The 17,493-nt window shown below is 40.8% G+C and overlaps 4 protein-coding genes across 4 annotated transcripts; all 4 read right to left on the bottom strand.

The window, feature by feature from the left end:
* Nucleotides 1-1,644: 1,644 nt before the first annotated feature.
* Nucleotides 1,645-3,148, bottom strand: LOC118455428 (uncharacterized). Its single transcript, XM_035914391.2, has 2 exons — nucleotides 2,681-3,148; nucleotides 1,645-2,432 (listed from the first exon to the last, which is right to left on the bottom strand). The coding sequence occupies exons 1-2, from the start codon at nucleotides 3,047-3,049 to the stop codon at nucleotides 2,271-2,273; spliced, it is 531 nt and encodes a 176-aa protein (XP_035770284.2). The 5' UTR covers nucleotides 3,050-3,148; the 3' UTR covers nucleotides 1,645-2,270.
* Nucleotides 3,149-5,427: 2,279 nt separating this feature from the next.
* Nucleotides 5,428-9,925, bottom strand: carnmt1 (carnosine N-methyltransferase 1). Its single transcript, XM_087848684.1, has 8 exons — nucleotides 9,786-9,925; nucleotides 9,246-9,441; nucleotides 7,773-7,942; nucleotides 7,451-7,591; nucleotides 7,160-7,338; nucleotides 6,695-6,808; nucleotides 6,201-6,304; nucleotides 5,428-6,108 (listed from the first exon to the last, which is right to left on the bottom strand). The coding sequence occupies exons 1-8, from the start codon at nucleotides 9,923-9,925 to the stop codon at nucleotides 5,911-5,913; spliced, it is 1,242 nt and encodes a 413-aa protein (XP_087704810.1). The 3' UTR covers nucleotides 5,428-5,910.
* A 759-nt stretch (nucleotides 9,926-10,684) lies between these two features.
* On the bottom strand, nucleotides 10,685-14,065 carry LOC102797598 (alpha-1-antitrypsin-like protein CM55-MS). The gene is made up of 6 exons (XM_006805878.3): nucleotides 13,905-14,065; nucleotides 12,880-13,495; nucleotides 12,706-12,773; nucleotides 12,416-12,609; nucleotides 11,042-11,189; nucleotides 10,685-10,962 (listed from the first exon to the last, which is right to left on the bottom strand). Exons 2-6 carry the CDS (start codon nucleotides 13,487-13,489, stop codon nucleotides 10,768-10,770), a joined length of 1,215 nt encoding a protein of 404 aa, XP_006805941.2. The 5' UTR covers nucleotides 13,490-13,495; nucleotides 13,905-14,065; the 3' UTR covers nucleotides 10,685-10,767.
* A 1,577-nt stretch (nucleotides 14,066-15,642) lies between these two features.
* LOC102797304 (dual specificity protein phosphatase 26-like) lies at nucleotides 15,643-17,190 on the bottom strand. Its single transcript, XM_006805877.3, has 3 exons — nucleotides 16,836-17,190; nucleotides 16,131-16,342; nucleotides 15,643-16,040 (listed from the first exon to the last, which is right to left on the bottom strand). Exons 1-3 carry the CDS (start codon nucleotides 17,030-17,032, stop codon nucleotides 15,844-15,846), a joined length of 606 nt encoding a protein of 201 aa, XP_006805940.1. The 5' UTR covers nucleotides 17,033-17,190; the 3' UTR covers nucleotides 15,643-15,843.
* Nucleotides 17,191-17,493: the final 303 nt, after the last annotated feature.

Here is a 17,493-nt window from a genome sequence, read left to right as displayed (position 1 = left end):
CTCCAGCTCGGTTAAGAGTTTTTCACCTCCTTAAGTTGTCAAGGAGGTGAAAACTTAAGGAGTGGAGACACCCTTATTGGTTGAGGCAATAAGAGTGTCTCCCCCTCTTTCTCATGAAGGAATGTGGTGTTTGGTTACAGTGGACACTGGTGAGTCAAAAATCATACTAAAGTGTTGTCATCAGCTCTGGCTCAAGCAAAGTTTCACACACACTCACGCAGTGAGGCTCAAAACAACTGCAGTGGCAGTGAAATAAACAGGGTTGTACACTTGGGCAGGACAGAAGAGCAAGTTTTCCATTGCAATAATGATATTAATATTAATAATAACAATAATAATATATGACAGATGTCTGTCAGATAGATAAATCTTGAGCTACCCCTCAAATATTTATATTTAGCTAAGAATTTTAGAAATAGGTGCAGGTTCAGTTTTATTGAAATGTCCAAACACACAAAGTCAAACTCTCTGAGGCAAACTTTCTTGTAATTTCTTCAAATAGTCTTCAGAAAGAGTTCTTCAGGGTTCTTGAAGCACATTCAAAGTTGGTCTTTAGGTGTTTCTGCCTTTTGATCTGTTCTCTATCACCAGGATCCCACACTGCTTCAGTATTGTTGAGGTCTGGGGTCTAAGGAGGCCAATCCACGAAAGACAGTGTTCCAGTGTGGGTTTCTTTTCAGGTATATTTATACCGTACAGACATGTGTTTGAGATTGTCATCGTGCAAGAATGAACCCACTGCCAATCAGATGCTTTCCAAATGGTGATATATGGTGAATCAAAATCTGTTGTGCTTTCATAATTACATTAGTTTTGACAACCTTCACAACACCATTGGCTAAACTGCAGCTCAAAACATGACAGCCTCGGTCATGTTTTACACCTCTCTCCTGCCTTCCTCTTTGCATTCTCATGGCAATTTCTACAGAAAATTTCAAATATTGATTTTTCACTCCATTGGACAAAGGATTTAGAAAAAGGAGCAGCAAGACATAAGAAGACCATGAAGAAGATCCATGGACGTGGTGAAGGAGCACGTGCAGGGTTGGTGTGACTGAAGAGGATGCTCTTGATGGGGTCAGATAGAAGCAGATGTTTCACTGTGGTGGCCTCTTGAGGGAGCAGTCAACTGAAGATTCATCACTGCATCAGAGCTATTGCAGCTGATTTTCAGCTCAGTTCTTGTAATTGTGCATACATCAGCCTATGGCTGCACAATTATCCGATGCCCGGTCCACTGTTTTAAATTTAAAACCAAAGTGCTTTATAATGCAGCATCTGACCACCTGCCTGGATACGCCAACCACAGCTGTTCCCTGCACAACTGATGTTAACCAAACAGAAATGGTATGCAAAGAGAGCTGAGGACCAGCTGAATTTTAACACAAAAACCTTAACAGAGGTGAAAGCATTTTTTTTTGTTACGGTGCAATAAAACATTTTTTTATCACTCTTTGAATAATCGTGACAAATAATCATGATTATCATTTTGGCCACAATATTTCAGGCCTAATAAAATGTGAATACATGTGGTATGAATGTGTTACAGATGGTTCTCCGCTTCCTGTCCAGTATGTGGTGTAGAGGGTGGTCAGCATTATCGTTGATAAAACCATAAATAAAACCAAACAATTAAAAGAAAAGTCACAAATATATATTTTTATTGTCAATGAATACAAAGGCATGTAACAACCAGCTCTAACTGGCAATCAAGATGTGTACTAAATAAATGTACAACCAACAAACATCTACAGTTCAGTCACACAATTTAAAAAGTGCAATCCTACACAACTGGACCAAATTTGTTCTGAAAGGCAACTATTATCTGCAGACCAAGCATACATCTTTAATTAGATCTCTAATTAGTTAGACACATATTTATATAATCCTACTCAACTGTAGGTTTGCAAAGTAAGGACTCAGCATTGAACATGGGAGATCAGTCACTGCTGTTATCAGACTGTCTAAATGCTGGTCACACAAAGCTGCTGGATCTATAAAAAGTTTGAAAAAAGTTCCACTTAGGTCTGTGAAATCTTGCATTAGACTGTTTTCCACTTAAGGGGGAAAAAATAAAATAAATAAAGCCTGTATTGCTCTACAGGGGCAGCCTTGGCAGGTTTCGGTTATCGCATCTCACCTTGATGCATTTCAAGTAACCTGTTCTCGATGCCTTTATTTGCTAAAGAACATCACATTGTCCTCATCATGTTCCCATGCTTTAAACGGGAAGAGGCAGCTTTCAATAGGCCTCACTGTACCAATCATCTTCAAGTCTCCATGGCGTCAGAAGAAGATGCTTTTGACTTGTCTTTTGTTTTGGAGTGGTCGCTTGCATCTTCTAGCAGTGAAAGGTCAAGCTCAGGTAAAGGCACCCTCCAATACTGGAAGGAGTTGTAAGTGCAGTCTTCAGTGTTTGCGTCCTCATCAGCCTGAAAGGGAACAGACAGATAGAAATGTAACGTCCAAACGCAACTACGTGGCAACATTTTGTTACCTGCTGACCAATCAGTCCCCTTTTTCACTGGTATATACAGAGTACAGTAAAAACAAGTCTAGAATGTGTAAATGGTGACATCTAGTGGACACTCACTGTAATCACACCAAATTCAGTTGTACTGCATGGTCGCTAAAACTGCCGTGAACATCCCCGACTTTTGATATATTCTCAATAACTTACTTTATCATTAGATTTGGGAACAGCGGTATCTGGCTCCTCGCTGTCCTCTCGTGGTCGTTTCTGGGAGCTCGTGACTGAAGAGCTGCGACGGTCTTGGAAACTTCCAGACGTCTGCACCGCCGAAACATTTACTGCACGCTTCCTGGCATCGCAGTGTGAAGTCTTGCGATAAGAAGCGGTCTCTTCTTCATCGAAATATTGCGGCCTCTTTCTGCAGCGGGTCCCCAGCAAAGCCAGGAGGGACGGCGGACTCACGCCCCCGGACGGAGCCATGCTCTCCGCCTGTATGTCAACAGCGCAAAGGGAGCGGTAACACCTCTTGGAGGGAGAGTTGTGCAGCACAGTGTCCTCGGCGCGCCTCTTTGCCATGCAGTCTGCCGGTACGCCACCGATGTGCACGGAAAACCTGAAATCCCTGTGATTGCTGGATAACACCGAAAGTGCGCAGGAGCGCGTTTAGTGATGCACGACCTCGAAATGAGGAGCACCGGCAGTAGAATTATTGTAAAGAACCAATCAGAATAGAGCACTGCTTTCTAGCCCCGCCCAGAGCACCCAGTCTCCAATCACTTAACTCTCACCTACTTCCTGCAATTTACAACACTGCCTGATACTCATTGGTTTGTGTACATCAGGGCTCAGGAAAATATGTGCACTGACACAAAAACACAGAGCACACTGGGTGAGGAAAGTCCTTAATGCATTTTAACAGTGGACCAGTCCTGAAGAGTATGAACAAACCTCAAAGAGCGTGACGAACGGGATAGAGCCTTTCACTGGCCTGCTATCTGACCCATGCTACTCCCTAAACATCAGACCCCTATTTCTAACCACTGATTGCAAAGAACAACCTAAGCTCCCAAGTAAGCAGAGAAAAAGTATTGACCAGTCACACAAATTAGATCTAAATGTGCTCACATTCTGTCTCATTTCTCACTACAACCTCTCTTAATGCACTGCTTTCCTAGCTGGGTCTGCAAGGCTGATATAAAAAACAAAATCCATAGCTTTCTATTTGTAACTATCTTCAAGCCTATGAAATACTACCAGCACTGTGCCTGGTATAACTTATTTAGACACCTAAAATGTATCCATCATTTCAAGTCACGTAAAGAAAAACATAATTAATTCAGTTATTGATTATTAATTATTTGATATTTACCTGTCACCGAACATTTGTGCTTTTTGCATATATCTCTGCTCTGTTTTGACCTCATGATCTTTGTCCTTCAACATCTTTCAGCTGAAACACTTGAGATGTGACTGAAGTGCAGGCCTTCAGATTCATGGGGTTTGGTAAAAGTTCAGCATTAATAATTTAGGAGAGCCTGTTGTTTTTATACAGTCCTCCATTTTTAGAGGCTGAAAATTAAATTGATTGGACAATTTTTTATGATGCAGTCTTATGGCAAGGTGAGGTTGGTTCCCTTGTTATTACATGATAAATTAAAGAGATAAATTACCTGGGGGTGATTCCAAGTTTTGGACTTGCATTTGGGAGCTGTTCATTGGAACTCTCAATATAAAGCCCAAAGAGAAAGCGTACATTAGGCTGACAAACCGAAATAAACCTCTGAGAGAGATGACAAAACACTTTATGAGCGTTAAAATCAGCAACACAAAAACACGCACAGGCCAGACATGGAAGTCTGCCAAACACAACTAAGTTGATCACAGAATTTTTTCCTTCACAAAATCCATCCTAGTGAAGAACATTGTCAAGGAGGTAGGAATGTCATTGTCAAATGCTACTACTAATCAAGAGATGCCTTTGTGAATGGAAAATACCAAGACTTTAATACAACACGCAAACCACTGGTTACACTCAAGAACAGGAAGGCAATTAGACTTTGCCAGAAAACATCTAAAAGAGCCTGTGTGGTTCTGGAAAAAAACATCTGGACACATGAAACCAAGATTTACTTATAATCTTGAGAAAAGTATGGAGAACGAGCCCTGAAGCATACCAAATCATCTGTCATGGTGGAGCCAATGGTATGCCATGGGCATGTATGGAAGCCAGTGAATCCAGGTCACTAGTATTTATTACGTCCGCCAAGGAGGTTATGTTGTTGGTAGCGTTTGCATGCGTGTGTCATTCTGTCTGTAAAAACAATAACTCAAAAAGTTTTGACGATAACAATCCATTAAAATCTTGCTTACAACCACCGTCTTCAAGGTCAGCTCAATGATTTATTGGTCGAAAACTGACAGAAAAGCCTTTTACATGACAAGTGTCATGTATGTTGTCGACATATAGAAAGCATGCACCATATTGTTAGTCATTGGTGCTAATTTCAGTCATTATAGAGATGTACTGTTTAAAGGTTGGGGAAACCTGCAGTCAGCTGAACTAAAGAAGTCACTTGGATTAATGACAAAAACCTTTCTCACACTGAAAACACTACGTCCAGATAAACAGAATCAACTTTTTGGGACACTATATAAAGATTATAAATAGAATGTCACATTTGACCTCTGACCTCTCCTTTAAGGTCAATAGATTGATCTGAAGGTTATAATGGTGCTATATAGAGCTATATAAAACTATGTTTGACCTCAAATAAGGTCAAACTTTCATTAAAAAAATGATTCTTCAAATTCTACTACCTTTGTTTTTATTGGCAACATTCACAAGATGATACTTGTATATAGAGATTCTAGATATCGTTGACCTGTTGCCGTCTTTTCTGTTATGTTGGTGTTAATGTATTTGAAAATGTGTTTAAGTAAACTGGAGAATCACATTTTTAAAATGTGCGGCTTTATTTCAAAGTGTGATGACAGTCCAAAACAAACAATATAAAAAAAATATTAGATGTAGTTATTGGCACATAAAAGAAAAAAAAGAAAAAAGGAAAAGCAGGCATTCACATCACATTCTCCTATCACATGCACACACGGGGCCTAAAAACAAAATGATGGTCTTTGTGGCCAGCAGCTGACACACAAACCACAAACACAAAGTAGCAGCCAATGGTAAGTGATTCATCTCAGACCCAGTATTTTGACTTTTGTTCAGATGGTACAGATCACTTTACTTCATATCACATCACCTTACTTCATATTACATTCTCCATTTTGAGCCACTTCAAGGTCTTGTGGATTCGGGCAGACATTTTTAAAAATATATCTGGCCAAAAGGAAAATGTTCCTTTTCCTTTGTTGTCATATTTCAGCCAAGGATTGTGCTCTTATGCTTTCACTTGGTTTTGTCAAAGGACATCTTGTCACGTCGGGCTGTCGGGACCCTCTCGGCGTGGCGACTTAGCAGCCGGTGGAGAGTTTTGTAGCTGGTCTTCGTTTTGACCGTTAAAGTACTGCAGCTCTGCAGGCTTCCGCACAACAAAGTAGGCACAGTCGTAAACGTATCTCAGCATCGACCGGTCGTTCTCTGTGTAGGTGGTCTGCATTGACTCCTTCTCCACCTGCGGGAGGAAGTTTAATTTGATTTTACTTCTCGAGCAAGGCTTCGGACAAGCGTATGGCTGAAGCGGTAATATTTAGATCTTCGGGTTACCTCGATGTGGAAGCCAAATCTGACCATCGCTGTCCTAATGTCTTCGTAGCTAAGCTCAACGGAGAGCTCGTTGGCCATGTTCTCAAAGTGATACAGCAGTGGACCTTGAAAATATTAAAGAACGCTTACACTGTTAAGTTCACCGACTTAAGATGAGAAAATCTCATCCATGTGAAAGTAAGACTCGTGTTTCCTTTCTATTCAATCAAAACAATTTTGTTTTAAAACTGAAAAAGAAAAAAAAAATTAAAAATATAAAGATCCCCTCTATTTATTGTTATGGCTCATTTTTTCTAAACAAACAAAAAAAAAACAAGTCAACATAAATAATTACTAATGTGAACAAAATCCAGCCCTATAAAAAGATAATACAGAGTGAGTGAAGAAGATCTAATAAGGCCTTAATGGGGGGATAATAAGATGCAGCAACTATAACTAGCTTAGCTTAATGAGGACCTGCAGTAGTTATTTATAGTTTGAATACGGACACTCACCCAGGTTGATCCACACTCCACCAGGCTTAAGAATCTTCCAGATAGTTTCCACATACTCCAACACATTATGAGCCGTGTCGATGAAGAAGCAGGTAGCCACACAGTCCCAGGACTCTGCCAGAAACACACAATATAATAATCTTTATTAATACTTTTATGCATTTTTTTATTACTAATATTACTAAGGTGGACATGAGTGAGATGTATTCATCATTTCCAGCACCTGTGCCATCAAGAACTAAAGTAGTTATGAAGGCAGAGGGAATCCATACCAGCAGAAGCAAAATGTACCTAATGAAGTGACCAGTGAGCATATTTTATTGTACATCCACATTGAAAAGTTTGAGTCAATTATATTGTGCTTTTTGTAGATGTAAAAATGTATACTTTCGACCTACATGAGTAGGGACAAGTTTGGTCCCTTTTTTAGAGATATCTCATAGGTTAAAGATACATTTTATTTACCTGGCTCATTGTAGACCTCCACAAAGTCCCCTGCTACCATGGAGAAGTCTGCATTTAGTGACAAGCTCTGAGGGTTGACATCAGGGAATCTGATTGGTCGTGTTTGGTCAGAGGATCGCTTGTTGTTGCTAAACTGGTGGATCCAGGGGTAGAGTGTCAGAGCATTCACCTTTTCACACCTGAATAGAGCAGTGAAGATTGACAAGGGGAGTAAGAGTAGCGATTACAGACGCAAAAGAAAATATTAGTTAAGGTGTCTGTTCAGCCTGTGCATCTCTGTGTAAGTGTTACCTATTGAGAACAAAGTTTGAGGAGAAGAGCATGAAGAAGCTCCATTCGTTTCCCTGGCACATGTAACCCAGCCGAGCTATCTCCCAGGCTAGACGGCCAAGCCCAGCACCCGGAACCAGCACGCTCACCTTAGACACATCACTGATATAATAAAATGCACAAAATGCACATATCACATAGAAAAAAACTGTGTAAGTCACATAATCACACCAAGATGTTGAAACTATAGCACACAAAAAGCTGAATGCACATATTCAGCAACACTGACTTTCTCATTATTGGCATGCATGTGTGTGTCCAATTTACCATGTAAGCTCCTTACTATTGATCACTTGGGAAAAGTCTTTGGATCTCTTGGATGATGGGCTTATAGCAGGAGTCCCTCTCAGCCTGGCCTGACTCACTCCAGTCTCTCACAAACTGTTTTATGGTAGACTTAAGTTTGTCCATGTCAAATGTAGAGGATGGGCGAATCTTCCTTAGATCCTCCTGCTAAAAGAATGGAGACATAATTAAGTCACAGTCTTTTTTCATCTGCTCCCTTTAGGGGTCACTACAGAAGATCACGTGCCTCCATCTCATCCCATTCCAAGCATCCTCCTCTGTCACACCAACCATCTCCATGGTCTCCTTCACTACATCCATGAATCCTATCCATTCTGGTCACACTCAATGAAAATCTTAACATCTTCAGCTTGGCCTCCGGTCTTTTTGTCAGTGCCACCGTGCTCAAACCATACTTAACAGCAGGACTCACTACCATCTTGTAAGCCTTCCTTTTCACTCAAGCTGCTGTTCTACGGTCACAAATCACCCCTGACCCTCATCTCCACCCACTCCACCCCGCCTGCACTCTCTTCTCCATGTATCTTTTGCACTTTCCAGTGCTTTGGATGGTTGACCCCAGGTATTTAAACTCATCCACCTTCACTACCTCCACTCCTTTCAGATTCACCTTTCCAGGTAACTCCCTCTCATACACACATGTAGTTGGCCTTGCTTTTCTACTAACTTTCATTCCTCTTTTCTCCAGAGCATACCTCCACCTCTCCAGGCTCTCCTCCTCCTGCTCTCTACTCTCACTACAGATCACAGTGAAGTCTGCAATAAATCATAACTCATGGAAACTTCTGGTTGACCTCATCTATTCATTATCACTGCAAACAAGAAAAGGCACACCTAACTCCAACCCATCATTAACTCTTACCTCAACCTCACCACTGTCTTGCTGTCCTCGTACATGTCCTGCACCAGGCTCACATACCTGTCTGCTACTCGTCACAGCTCCCATCTTGGCACCCTATCATATGCTTTCTCCAGATCCACAAAGACACAGTGCAACTCCTTCTGACCTTCTCCATAATCACTCTCATTGTAAACATTGTACCCACAGTGCACTTTCTCACCATGAAGACATACTGCTGCTCACAGATCATCACATCTCTTCACACCTAGCTTCAAAAACTCTTTCCAATATCCTGGCTCATCGGCTTTATCTCTCTGTAGTTGCTACAGCTCTGCATAGCTTGTTCTTGAAAATCAGAAGCAGTAGACTTCTTCATTCCTCAGGCATCCTCTCACTCAAAAGATTGAGTTAAAAAGTGCACTGCCCTCTCCTGCAGACATCTCTATACCACCCAAGGTAAGTCATCCAGCTCAAACTGCCTTTCTATTCTTCATCTCTTTCATAGTTGTCCTCACTTTCGCCTTACTAATCACAGGAAAAAGACAAAACACTAGAAATAGCCAGCTCTGGATCTGTGATTACAGTTCATACAGCAGATTTAAGTCATACCCTCTCTCCGTATTCCATGTTCTCAAACATGTGGAGGCTGTGGTGGACGATGGCCTGCAGCACCTCCTGGTTGTGGTCCGCACACTGGCCGATCCGGGCCAGGTTCGACAAAACGTGTGGCAGCAGATCCTGGTGGTGCTGCGGAAGACTCTGAAACTGACGCTCCGCGCGTTTGACCTGCTCCTGAACATGGATCCTGGCAGGAAGACACAGAGCTGAGACTCAGGCTTCACCAGCTACACTGATCACCATAACCATACTGTGCACAATGTTCACTTTTTTTCTCTTTCACTGTATTTAAGTGTGTTGTGAGCAGTGTGAAAGGCAGAAAGGACTGATCAAAAGAGGTCAAATGCAGCGAGCAGAGTTGGTTCAAAAGTAGGTGTCGCTATTTAACGTTTAAATACAGTTTAAACACATCAGTAAGCCTTTTTTTTCTTTAGACTTGGTGTTCTTCTCTATGCTATTATTTGCTAACACTACCATGTATTGACACAAAACACCCGCGGCCTGTCTTTATTTCAAAACACCTTTTCATACCTGTAATATCTAAAAGCATCAATTATTCTCCAGAAATGTTTCCTTTCCAGCCTGGCCTCCTCCTCCGGGCTGTATTTTATTCTTTCTTTTATATAATGTGGTCCACCTTTAGCTCCTTCTTGTCCTGTTGTTTCAGCCATATCTTGAAAAAAAAAAAAAAAAAACCTTCACATCCAATCAAAGCGAGGCAAACTTCTTCTTCTTCTGATTAGTTTTCAGCGCAGCAGACTCTACGAGGCGCAGTGCTGCCACGTAACGTCAGGTGACTAAACTACACTTTGTCTTTAAAAAAATCTATAAATTAACAATTTATTTTACATAAATACAATAAATAAATACAATATTATACAATATTATACAAATATAAAATAAATAGAGACAATAATGCAACTCAGCTCAGTAAAAGCATTCTGAACTCAACTCAGAAAACTTACTCTGTTGGTAAGAACCTAATCCTTGCTGGCATGCGCCTTTCAAGAGAATAAATAAAATGTATTTAATGTAATAACATGTAATAAACGCTATTTGTACTCACAGTCAAATTAAATGTGAAATATTGAAATGACTATTTAGTGTTTTCAGTCTTTTTTGACATAAAGTGCAATAGTGCATGACTTGATAGTTTAAGATGTATGCATCTTCATCTCGCGCCTTTTTTGGTTTTCCATGTGCCTGGCCCAGAGGTTTCCAAGTGTGTTAGTGCAGAAATGTGTAAAATCTATATATGTCAAACAATAACGTATCATTATTAATAAAGATGATTGAAAACATGCTATATTATTGTTTACCCCTGAGAAAAGCTGATGCTGGGAATCCTGTTGTTTGTATTTTATCTTCTACTTGTCAAAAACAGGTAGAACAATACTAAAACCATGCAGTCATAAAAGAAGAGACATGACAAGTGAGTGTTTTTTGTTTTTGTTTTTCTGAGTATTTTATGTTTACTGCAACAACCATGGAAGAACACAAAGCATTTCCTCCATCAGATGTTTGGGTTAATAATCTTTCCCATGAAAACAATGTTTTCTGTGTTACGCTCAGTGATAATGACCATAAATGGGCGGTTAAACTTCAAGACCGGGACAATCCGGAAGGACATGAGCATGATACCGATGCCTGTAGCAGCTGCTGCTGTGGCTCCAGCCTCATCAACATCCAGGGTGGCTTGGTGTACCACCTACAGCGCAGTGGAGTGAGAGACATGTGAGAGGATTGAATAAAAGGGCGAAATGTGTGTTTGATAACACTGTCCTTACCTCTGAGACTGCCAGTTTTAGCCCCTCTGAAATACCGGTCAGATTTGCACTATCACAAAACATGTCTGCCATTCCCATTTCAGTCAGCACTTTGTTCAGTTCGTAGGAAGTCTTGATGGAGAACTTTGGCACATATATATTGTATCTCCTAAAAATTGTGAAAGGAATCAATAGTATTGATATTCATCCGGCAAGCGTATTCAGGGTATGACAAAGTATTTTTATTCTTCTTGATTTCTTAGTTTTTGCATGTTTGTCACACTTCTATGTTTCAGATCATCAAACAAATTTTTAACATCAAACAAAGATAACCTGAGTGGATGCAAAATGCAGTTATTAAAGGATCATTTCTTTTATCAACAGAAAAAAAGCTACCCAAACCTGCCTGCCCCTGTGTCATAAACTGCCCCTCCTTGTTAAAACATGAATTTACTGTGATTAACTACACAATTAAACACAATTTCATAAGCCACACACAGACCTGATTACTGCCAGACCTGTTGAATCAAGACATCACTAAAATAAAACCTGTCTGACAAAGTGAAGCTAAAAGATCTCAAAAAGCAATACATCATCTGAAGAAACTGCTGGAAAACTAAGTCAGTGACACCTATCAGTCTGGAAAGGGTTACAAAGCTTTTTCCAAAAAGTAAATGTATCTTGATGATCCCCAAGACTTTCAGTATGTGGACTGACATGACAAAGTTAAAGTTTTTGGAAGGTTTGAGTCCTGTTACGTCTGGCGTAAAACTAAGACAGTGTCCATGAAAAGAATATCATAGCAACAATGAAACATGGTGGTGGCAGCGTGATGGTCTGAGGCTGCTCTCCTGTTTCAGCATCTGGGAGAGTTCCTGTAATTGGTCGAACCACGAGTTCTGCTCTCTACCAGAAAAGTCTGAGGGAGAATGTTTTGCACCCTGAAGCTCAAATACACCTGAGTTATGCAGCAGACGATCATCTGAAACACACCAACTCAAATCCACCTCTGATTGGCTCCAAAAAAACAAAACAACATAAAGGTTTTGGAGTGGTCAAGTTGAAGTAAGGATTTCATGTTTTGTTTTTTTGTTTTTTTTTAAAACCTCCAATGTGTTTGAGAGTGGGCCAGAATCCCTGCAAACACCTGACTGCACCTTGTGCTGCAAAGGGTGGCCCAAGCAGTTATTAGGTTTAGAAGGGAATTACGTTTTCACATAGGGATGGGTGGGAATCTGTAGTTTTTTCCACTTAATAAATGAAATCATCGTTTAGAAACTGCATTTCATTTTTACTCTAGCTTTCTTTGTTTAATCTTAAAAATTTTAAGTATATGTAAATATGACGAATGTGTCTAAACCAAGAAATTAAGCATGATTTGAAATTCTACCCAACCTCTGCTTCTTCCATTTCAGCCATTTGTTGACATGGCCCGGGCTAATGGCGTTCTCCAGCGTTGCCATATTATCAGGCAACATCAGCAGCATGGAGTGGGTGCCGTTGAAGGGGAGGTGGAGGACTGTTGTGTTAATGGACTTGTCATCATAAATATCAACATCCTTTTCCATATTCATCATCTGGACTGGAACCTGGAAATGTGACAGTTTATTGGAAAACAGGCTGAATTAGGCGCAGTGATGTATAATTATTGCAACTCATCTCCGTTCTCAATCAGCTGTTTGAACCTGAACGTTCCCCGCATGGAAATGGTCGCCTGTGGTGTCCCGAGGATTGAACGGAGTCTCCCACTTTCCTGTTTTGTTTATGAGCAGAAATAAATCACACGTTACAGATGACACAAACTTAAACCTTGGAATAAAAGACAGACCAGCCAAATCTCATCTCAGTTGACCTCTTACCTTTAAAGTATATGTAGCTGATAAGATACATGACTGTGTTTACATCCAGGCTCTCAACCAGCTTGTCAATCTTCCCATTGGTCTTGGTCTCCACATACTTGTTGATAGTATTGGCACTCTCCGTGGCTTGGGTGAAGTCAACATTAAACCCTTCGGCAAAATAGGACTGCTTCAACACCTCCAGGAACTCGGGTTGCGGCTTAAAGCGGTTGTCCACGAACACGGCAGTCCCCTCACTGGTGTCACCACTCTTTGCGTTTTGCAGGAGCGTACGGAAGGACTGATCTACATCTGCTTGCATGAGCTGGGAACTGTTGAAACCTAGACCACTGAAAAGCTGCTTGTGGGTCTCCCCCCGAGCTCCTACGGACAAGGCAGCCAAGGCAGTAGAAATACTGACTGGTGAGAAGAAGATGTTTTTGCCTTGAAAGTCGGGATGAGCTGCTAACTTTCTGTACAGACGGAAGGCAAACTCTTTGTTTGCTGTGGACACCTGTGAGAGGCTGCTATCAGTTTCTTGGTCTTGATTGGCATAGCCCAGATGGTGATGGCCTCTACCCATGCAGAACACTGCTGATAAGATCCAGATAGCCAAGGCTGCATGCATCATGGTCAACTGAGACAAAAGTTCAGAATCGATTGTTTGTTCATGTGGGTTATGCAATATTTGTTCCTGAAAACGGTCAGTTTTGCTCTTTCGTACTGTGAACTGAGTTTCTGACCAACACGCTATGCTGCAACAGTTTCCCAACAAATTTCTGTGTTTCTTTATCTCCTCACTCATTTGAAGCAGAGGGGCCAGATTTAATCCCTAATGTTGCCTATCAGAATTTACTTACATTGTGTATGGGTTGGTTAAATCTGTTTATAGACTTCATGATAATTAGCTGCAAATATTCAGCGTCATTAAGAAGAGCTTAAAATCAAAGTTACAACTTACAGTCTACAGATGTTACATATTAAAGATAACCGCGGATCTGATGGCGGGACAGTTAAACACGCTATTAAAAAAACATATCGCTTACCTTCTTCTGGTTGGAGCTCACTGTATGTATTATCAGACACAGAGAGTGAAGCTGGACAGAGGGAGACCTTCTATTTATGAGGACGATCAGGCCGAACTTTGGCTTTGTTTGCTCTTTGTCTCAGCCTCTTACTTGCTCAACCTCTGCATTTGTTCTGTGCAATGACTCCCCTGTAATCATGGCATCAAACTGAGTTTACACAAAATGCACAGAAAAGCCATTGTTTGTTAATGCAGGGGTACAAAAAATGCCATAGGTGATCACTAATCACCAGCTGTGCTATACAGTATAGCAGTTGAACTTTGATATCACCCGGTCAACACTGATGTCAGAGAGAAATGATTATCTGTTGTGCAATGAAACACTAAAACACTTTTGAAAAGTTAATTTCTTTATTTATGCAACAGCTATTGGTCGAGTTAAAAACGGGCATTGATTTCAGTGCAGTGCTGAAAAACACATTTAATATTTGGCCATTAGGAGGCACCATGGAGCCACATTACTGTGCAACGGTCTTGAGGTGCCCATTATTTCTTCGTATTTTGTTGGGAAAACAGGAAAACAGTTATTGAAACAAATGCAAAAATACATGTTAATACACTATATAAGGCAAAAACAGAGCTTAACAAACTTGAATGCTAATATTCGGTATGACTACCTTTACTCTTCAACACAGCCTGAACTGTCTTAGGCTGCTTTCTTGCGTTTTCTGTAAGTAGTCTTCAGGAATAGCTCTTCATGCTTCTTGAAAGACCTTCTTTGTTCTGTTCTCTGTCAAGATGATCCCAGACTGCTTCAATAACGTTGAGGTCCAGCTCTGAGGAAGAGCCATGACTGATAGTGTTGCAGTGTGTGTTTTTCTGTCCAGGTATGCTCTGACTGTGGCGGAAGTGTGTTTGTGATCATTGTCATGCTGAAAAATGAAGCAATAACAAACCAGATGCTTTCCAGATGATATTACATAGTGGGTCAAAATCTGATGGCACTTTTCTGTGTTCATTGGTTTTGACAAGATCATCAACACCACTGTCCTAAATTAATGTCCAAACCATGACAGCAACTCCATCGTTTTTCTCAGCTCTCTAGTGCGCCTCTCTCCTGACCTTCCTCGTACATACTGGCAACAATTTGAACCCAAAATTTCAAGTTTGGATTCATTCCATAAGACTTGTTGCCACTGACATTCAGTACAGCTCTTGAGTAATTTGGCAAGAATTAAAAATGGCATCTTAACAGATCTCAGCCTTCCAATGAGAACATTTCTGATGAGGCTTCAGCGAATAGTAGATGGATCACCTGAAGTGCCCAAAACATAAATCGGGTCAGGATTTGTTCCTTTTTCCACAGACAATGACTTTCAGATGCTGCAGCTGCTGTAGATAGCTTTTTGTATTTTTGGCCTGGCACTTCTCCTTTAGTTCTCACACTGGTCCATTCATTGAGTTAGGTGCCTTTTTTATACTGAAGTGATCCCTGAGTCAGTGTTAAATGGCTTAACAACATTAGAAAAAAACAACAACAACAACAACAACACATTCCTCTGAAAATGGTCAGGTAGAAGCGGCCAATGTCCAAAGAAAGAGCTTCAGAAAGCCTACAGAACTATTGATCAAGACCACGTTTAAAAATTACGAAAAAGGTTTGGTTCCTCGAAAGATATATAGGCATATAAAGAAATCAGTGGTGGCTCAAAACTTTTCCACAATATTTATGTAAATTAAGCTGACTGCTAAACATCTTGTAAAACATCAGTCCATTTAACATGTACAAATTTAATGTTTTTATCTTAACGTTCATAACAATAAAGACCAAAGAAAGGATCACATGCTCTAAGACCCCAAAGTATCGCAAGAAATCTTTCATGCAACACATCATCTTGACATTAAAGATCAATCTTCTGGACCCGTGAAAGGTGACTAGTAATGCTGTTAGACGGGTTTCAGCGATGTTTGCCAAAGAGCTGCTCGTCCAGTTTGATGAGCTGTCGAAGGAAACCTCGGTTAGGAATCACACCACGGCTCTCTTTCACAGCACAAATAGCCTCGACGAGAGTGAGGTTCTGCTTCAGCATCAGGTAAGCCAGGACCAGGGTGGCAGAGCGGCTCACTCCTACATGACAGTGGACCAGCACTTTGCCTTCACAGAGAAATATTAGATTAAATTCCACACATCAAATCTATTTGCCTTTGAACTGTATTTATATCTTTTTTAATGTTCTCCTCTTACCTCCTCTGCTCAGACCTCTATGGATAAAGTCTGCTGCTGCCTGGAAGTTGACACTCATGTCATAGTTACAGGAGTCATGAGCCTCTACGCCCATGTAGGTGATCTTCATTCCCTCATAGATATCTGGTTGTCCCTTACGAGTACTGTGAGCTGCGTTCAGGATGTGAGTGATGTGATTCTTGTACAAATCAGCCTGGTTCTCTGCACTGTGTCTGGAAAACACACCACTCTGTATTTAGACAGTAGGTTATACGGCATGTATGCAATATTTCATCGTGATAAACTGATCCTTAGAAAAACACTTTAAGCATGCGAGTTCGAACATTCGAGACGTGCTTTCATGCCAAGGGATCAGTGCAAACGCTTACATGGCATTGTTGTAGTTTATGCAAGTTCCCACTGTGGAACGCAGCAGGACAAGTGTCACGTTACTCGTTCTGCATTTGAATCCGATTTATGATCAGCTCCTCTTTCACGTATGTGGAGTGAATCCAGGACTTTTGATTTATTTGAGTATTTTTACTAAAAGTATCAAATGACTCTCTCAACACAAGAAAAATATTTGGAGATTTACAAGTCAGGAAGTTTCCTCAGAGTCATAATCTCAATTTGAATCTACTGTATATAAGTAAATACTAACGCTAGAGGAATAGGTGCAGTTAGATTATGTCAGAGTTCATCAAAAGAAATAAAAGAGTTACTTACTGGTCCCCAATGTACAGCCTAGGCCACACTTCATCTGCATGACTGATTATGGCTTTGCCAGTATACAAGAGTTTTTCCAACTCAAACACAGCTAATCCAGGTGAACTCAGGTCAATTTCCAATTTCCGCGGAGGCGGCTCTGCATTCCACCACACAGGAAGTTTTGATGTATAGGACATCGCTTTTTCTGTCGACATGGCAATTTTATCTTTTGTAATGGTTTGTTAGGGGTAGGCAAAAAGTTTAAAAGGTGAAAAGGTTATGGAAGAGTTTGCAGAGACTACCTTTTACAGCTTCACTGATGAAGAAAACTGCAAACAGATTATTCCACAGTTGGTCGTCTGTAACCAGTGACTCAAGTGGAGCAGGCTTGTTTGGCTCAGATTCACTCACCGGAGGGTGTCCTGTGTGTTGTCAGGCCATTTGACCCTTGAATTAAATTAGACTGCACTTTGAGCCTTCATGGGAGGACATTAATGCTTTTGCGTCCAAATAGCTGTCTATTTAAAGAGCTCAATGCAGGCCTGCAGCTGAAGGCAGTGTGACCTCCAAGCACCAGTTTCTACTTGAGAAAAATAAGCAGTCTTCCCATTTTTAAAATGGAACGACATTTAGAAACGTTGTATGACTGATACCTAAACCGTCTGATATTCATGTG

Source organism: Neolamprologus brichardi, chromosome 12 (genome assembly GCF_056152115.1).
Source record: "Neolamprologus brichardi isolate AB-2024 chromosome 12, ASM5615211v1, whole genome shotgun sequence".
Classification (NCBI taxonomy): Eukaryota; Metazoa; Chordata; class Actinopteri; order Cichliformes; family Cichlidae; genus Neolamprologus; species Neolamprologus brichardi.
Note: the sequence above shows the minus strand (reverse complement) of the source record. Positions and strands in the feature narration are given on the sequence as shown.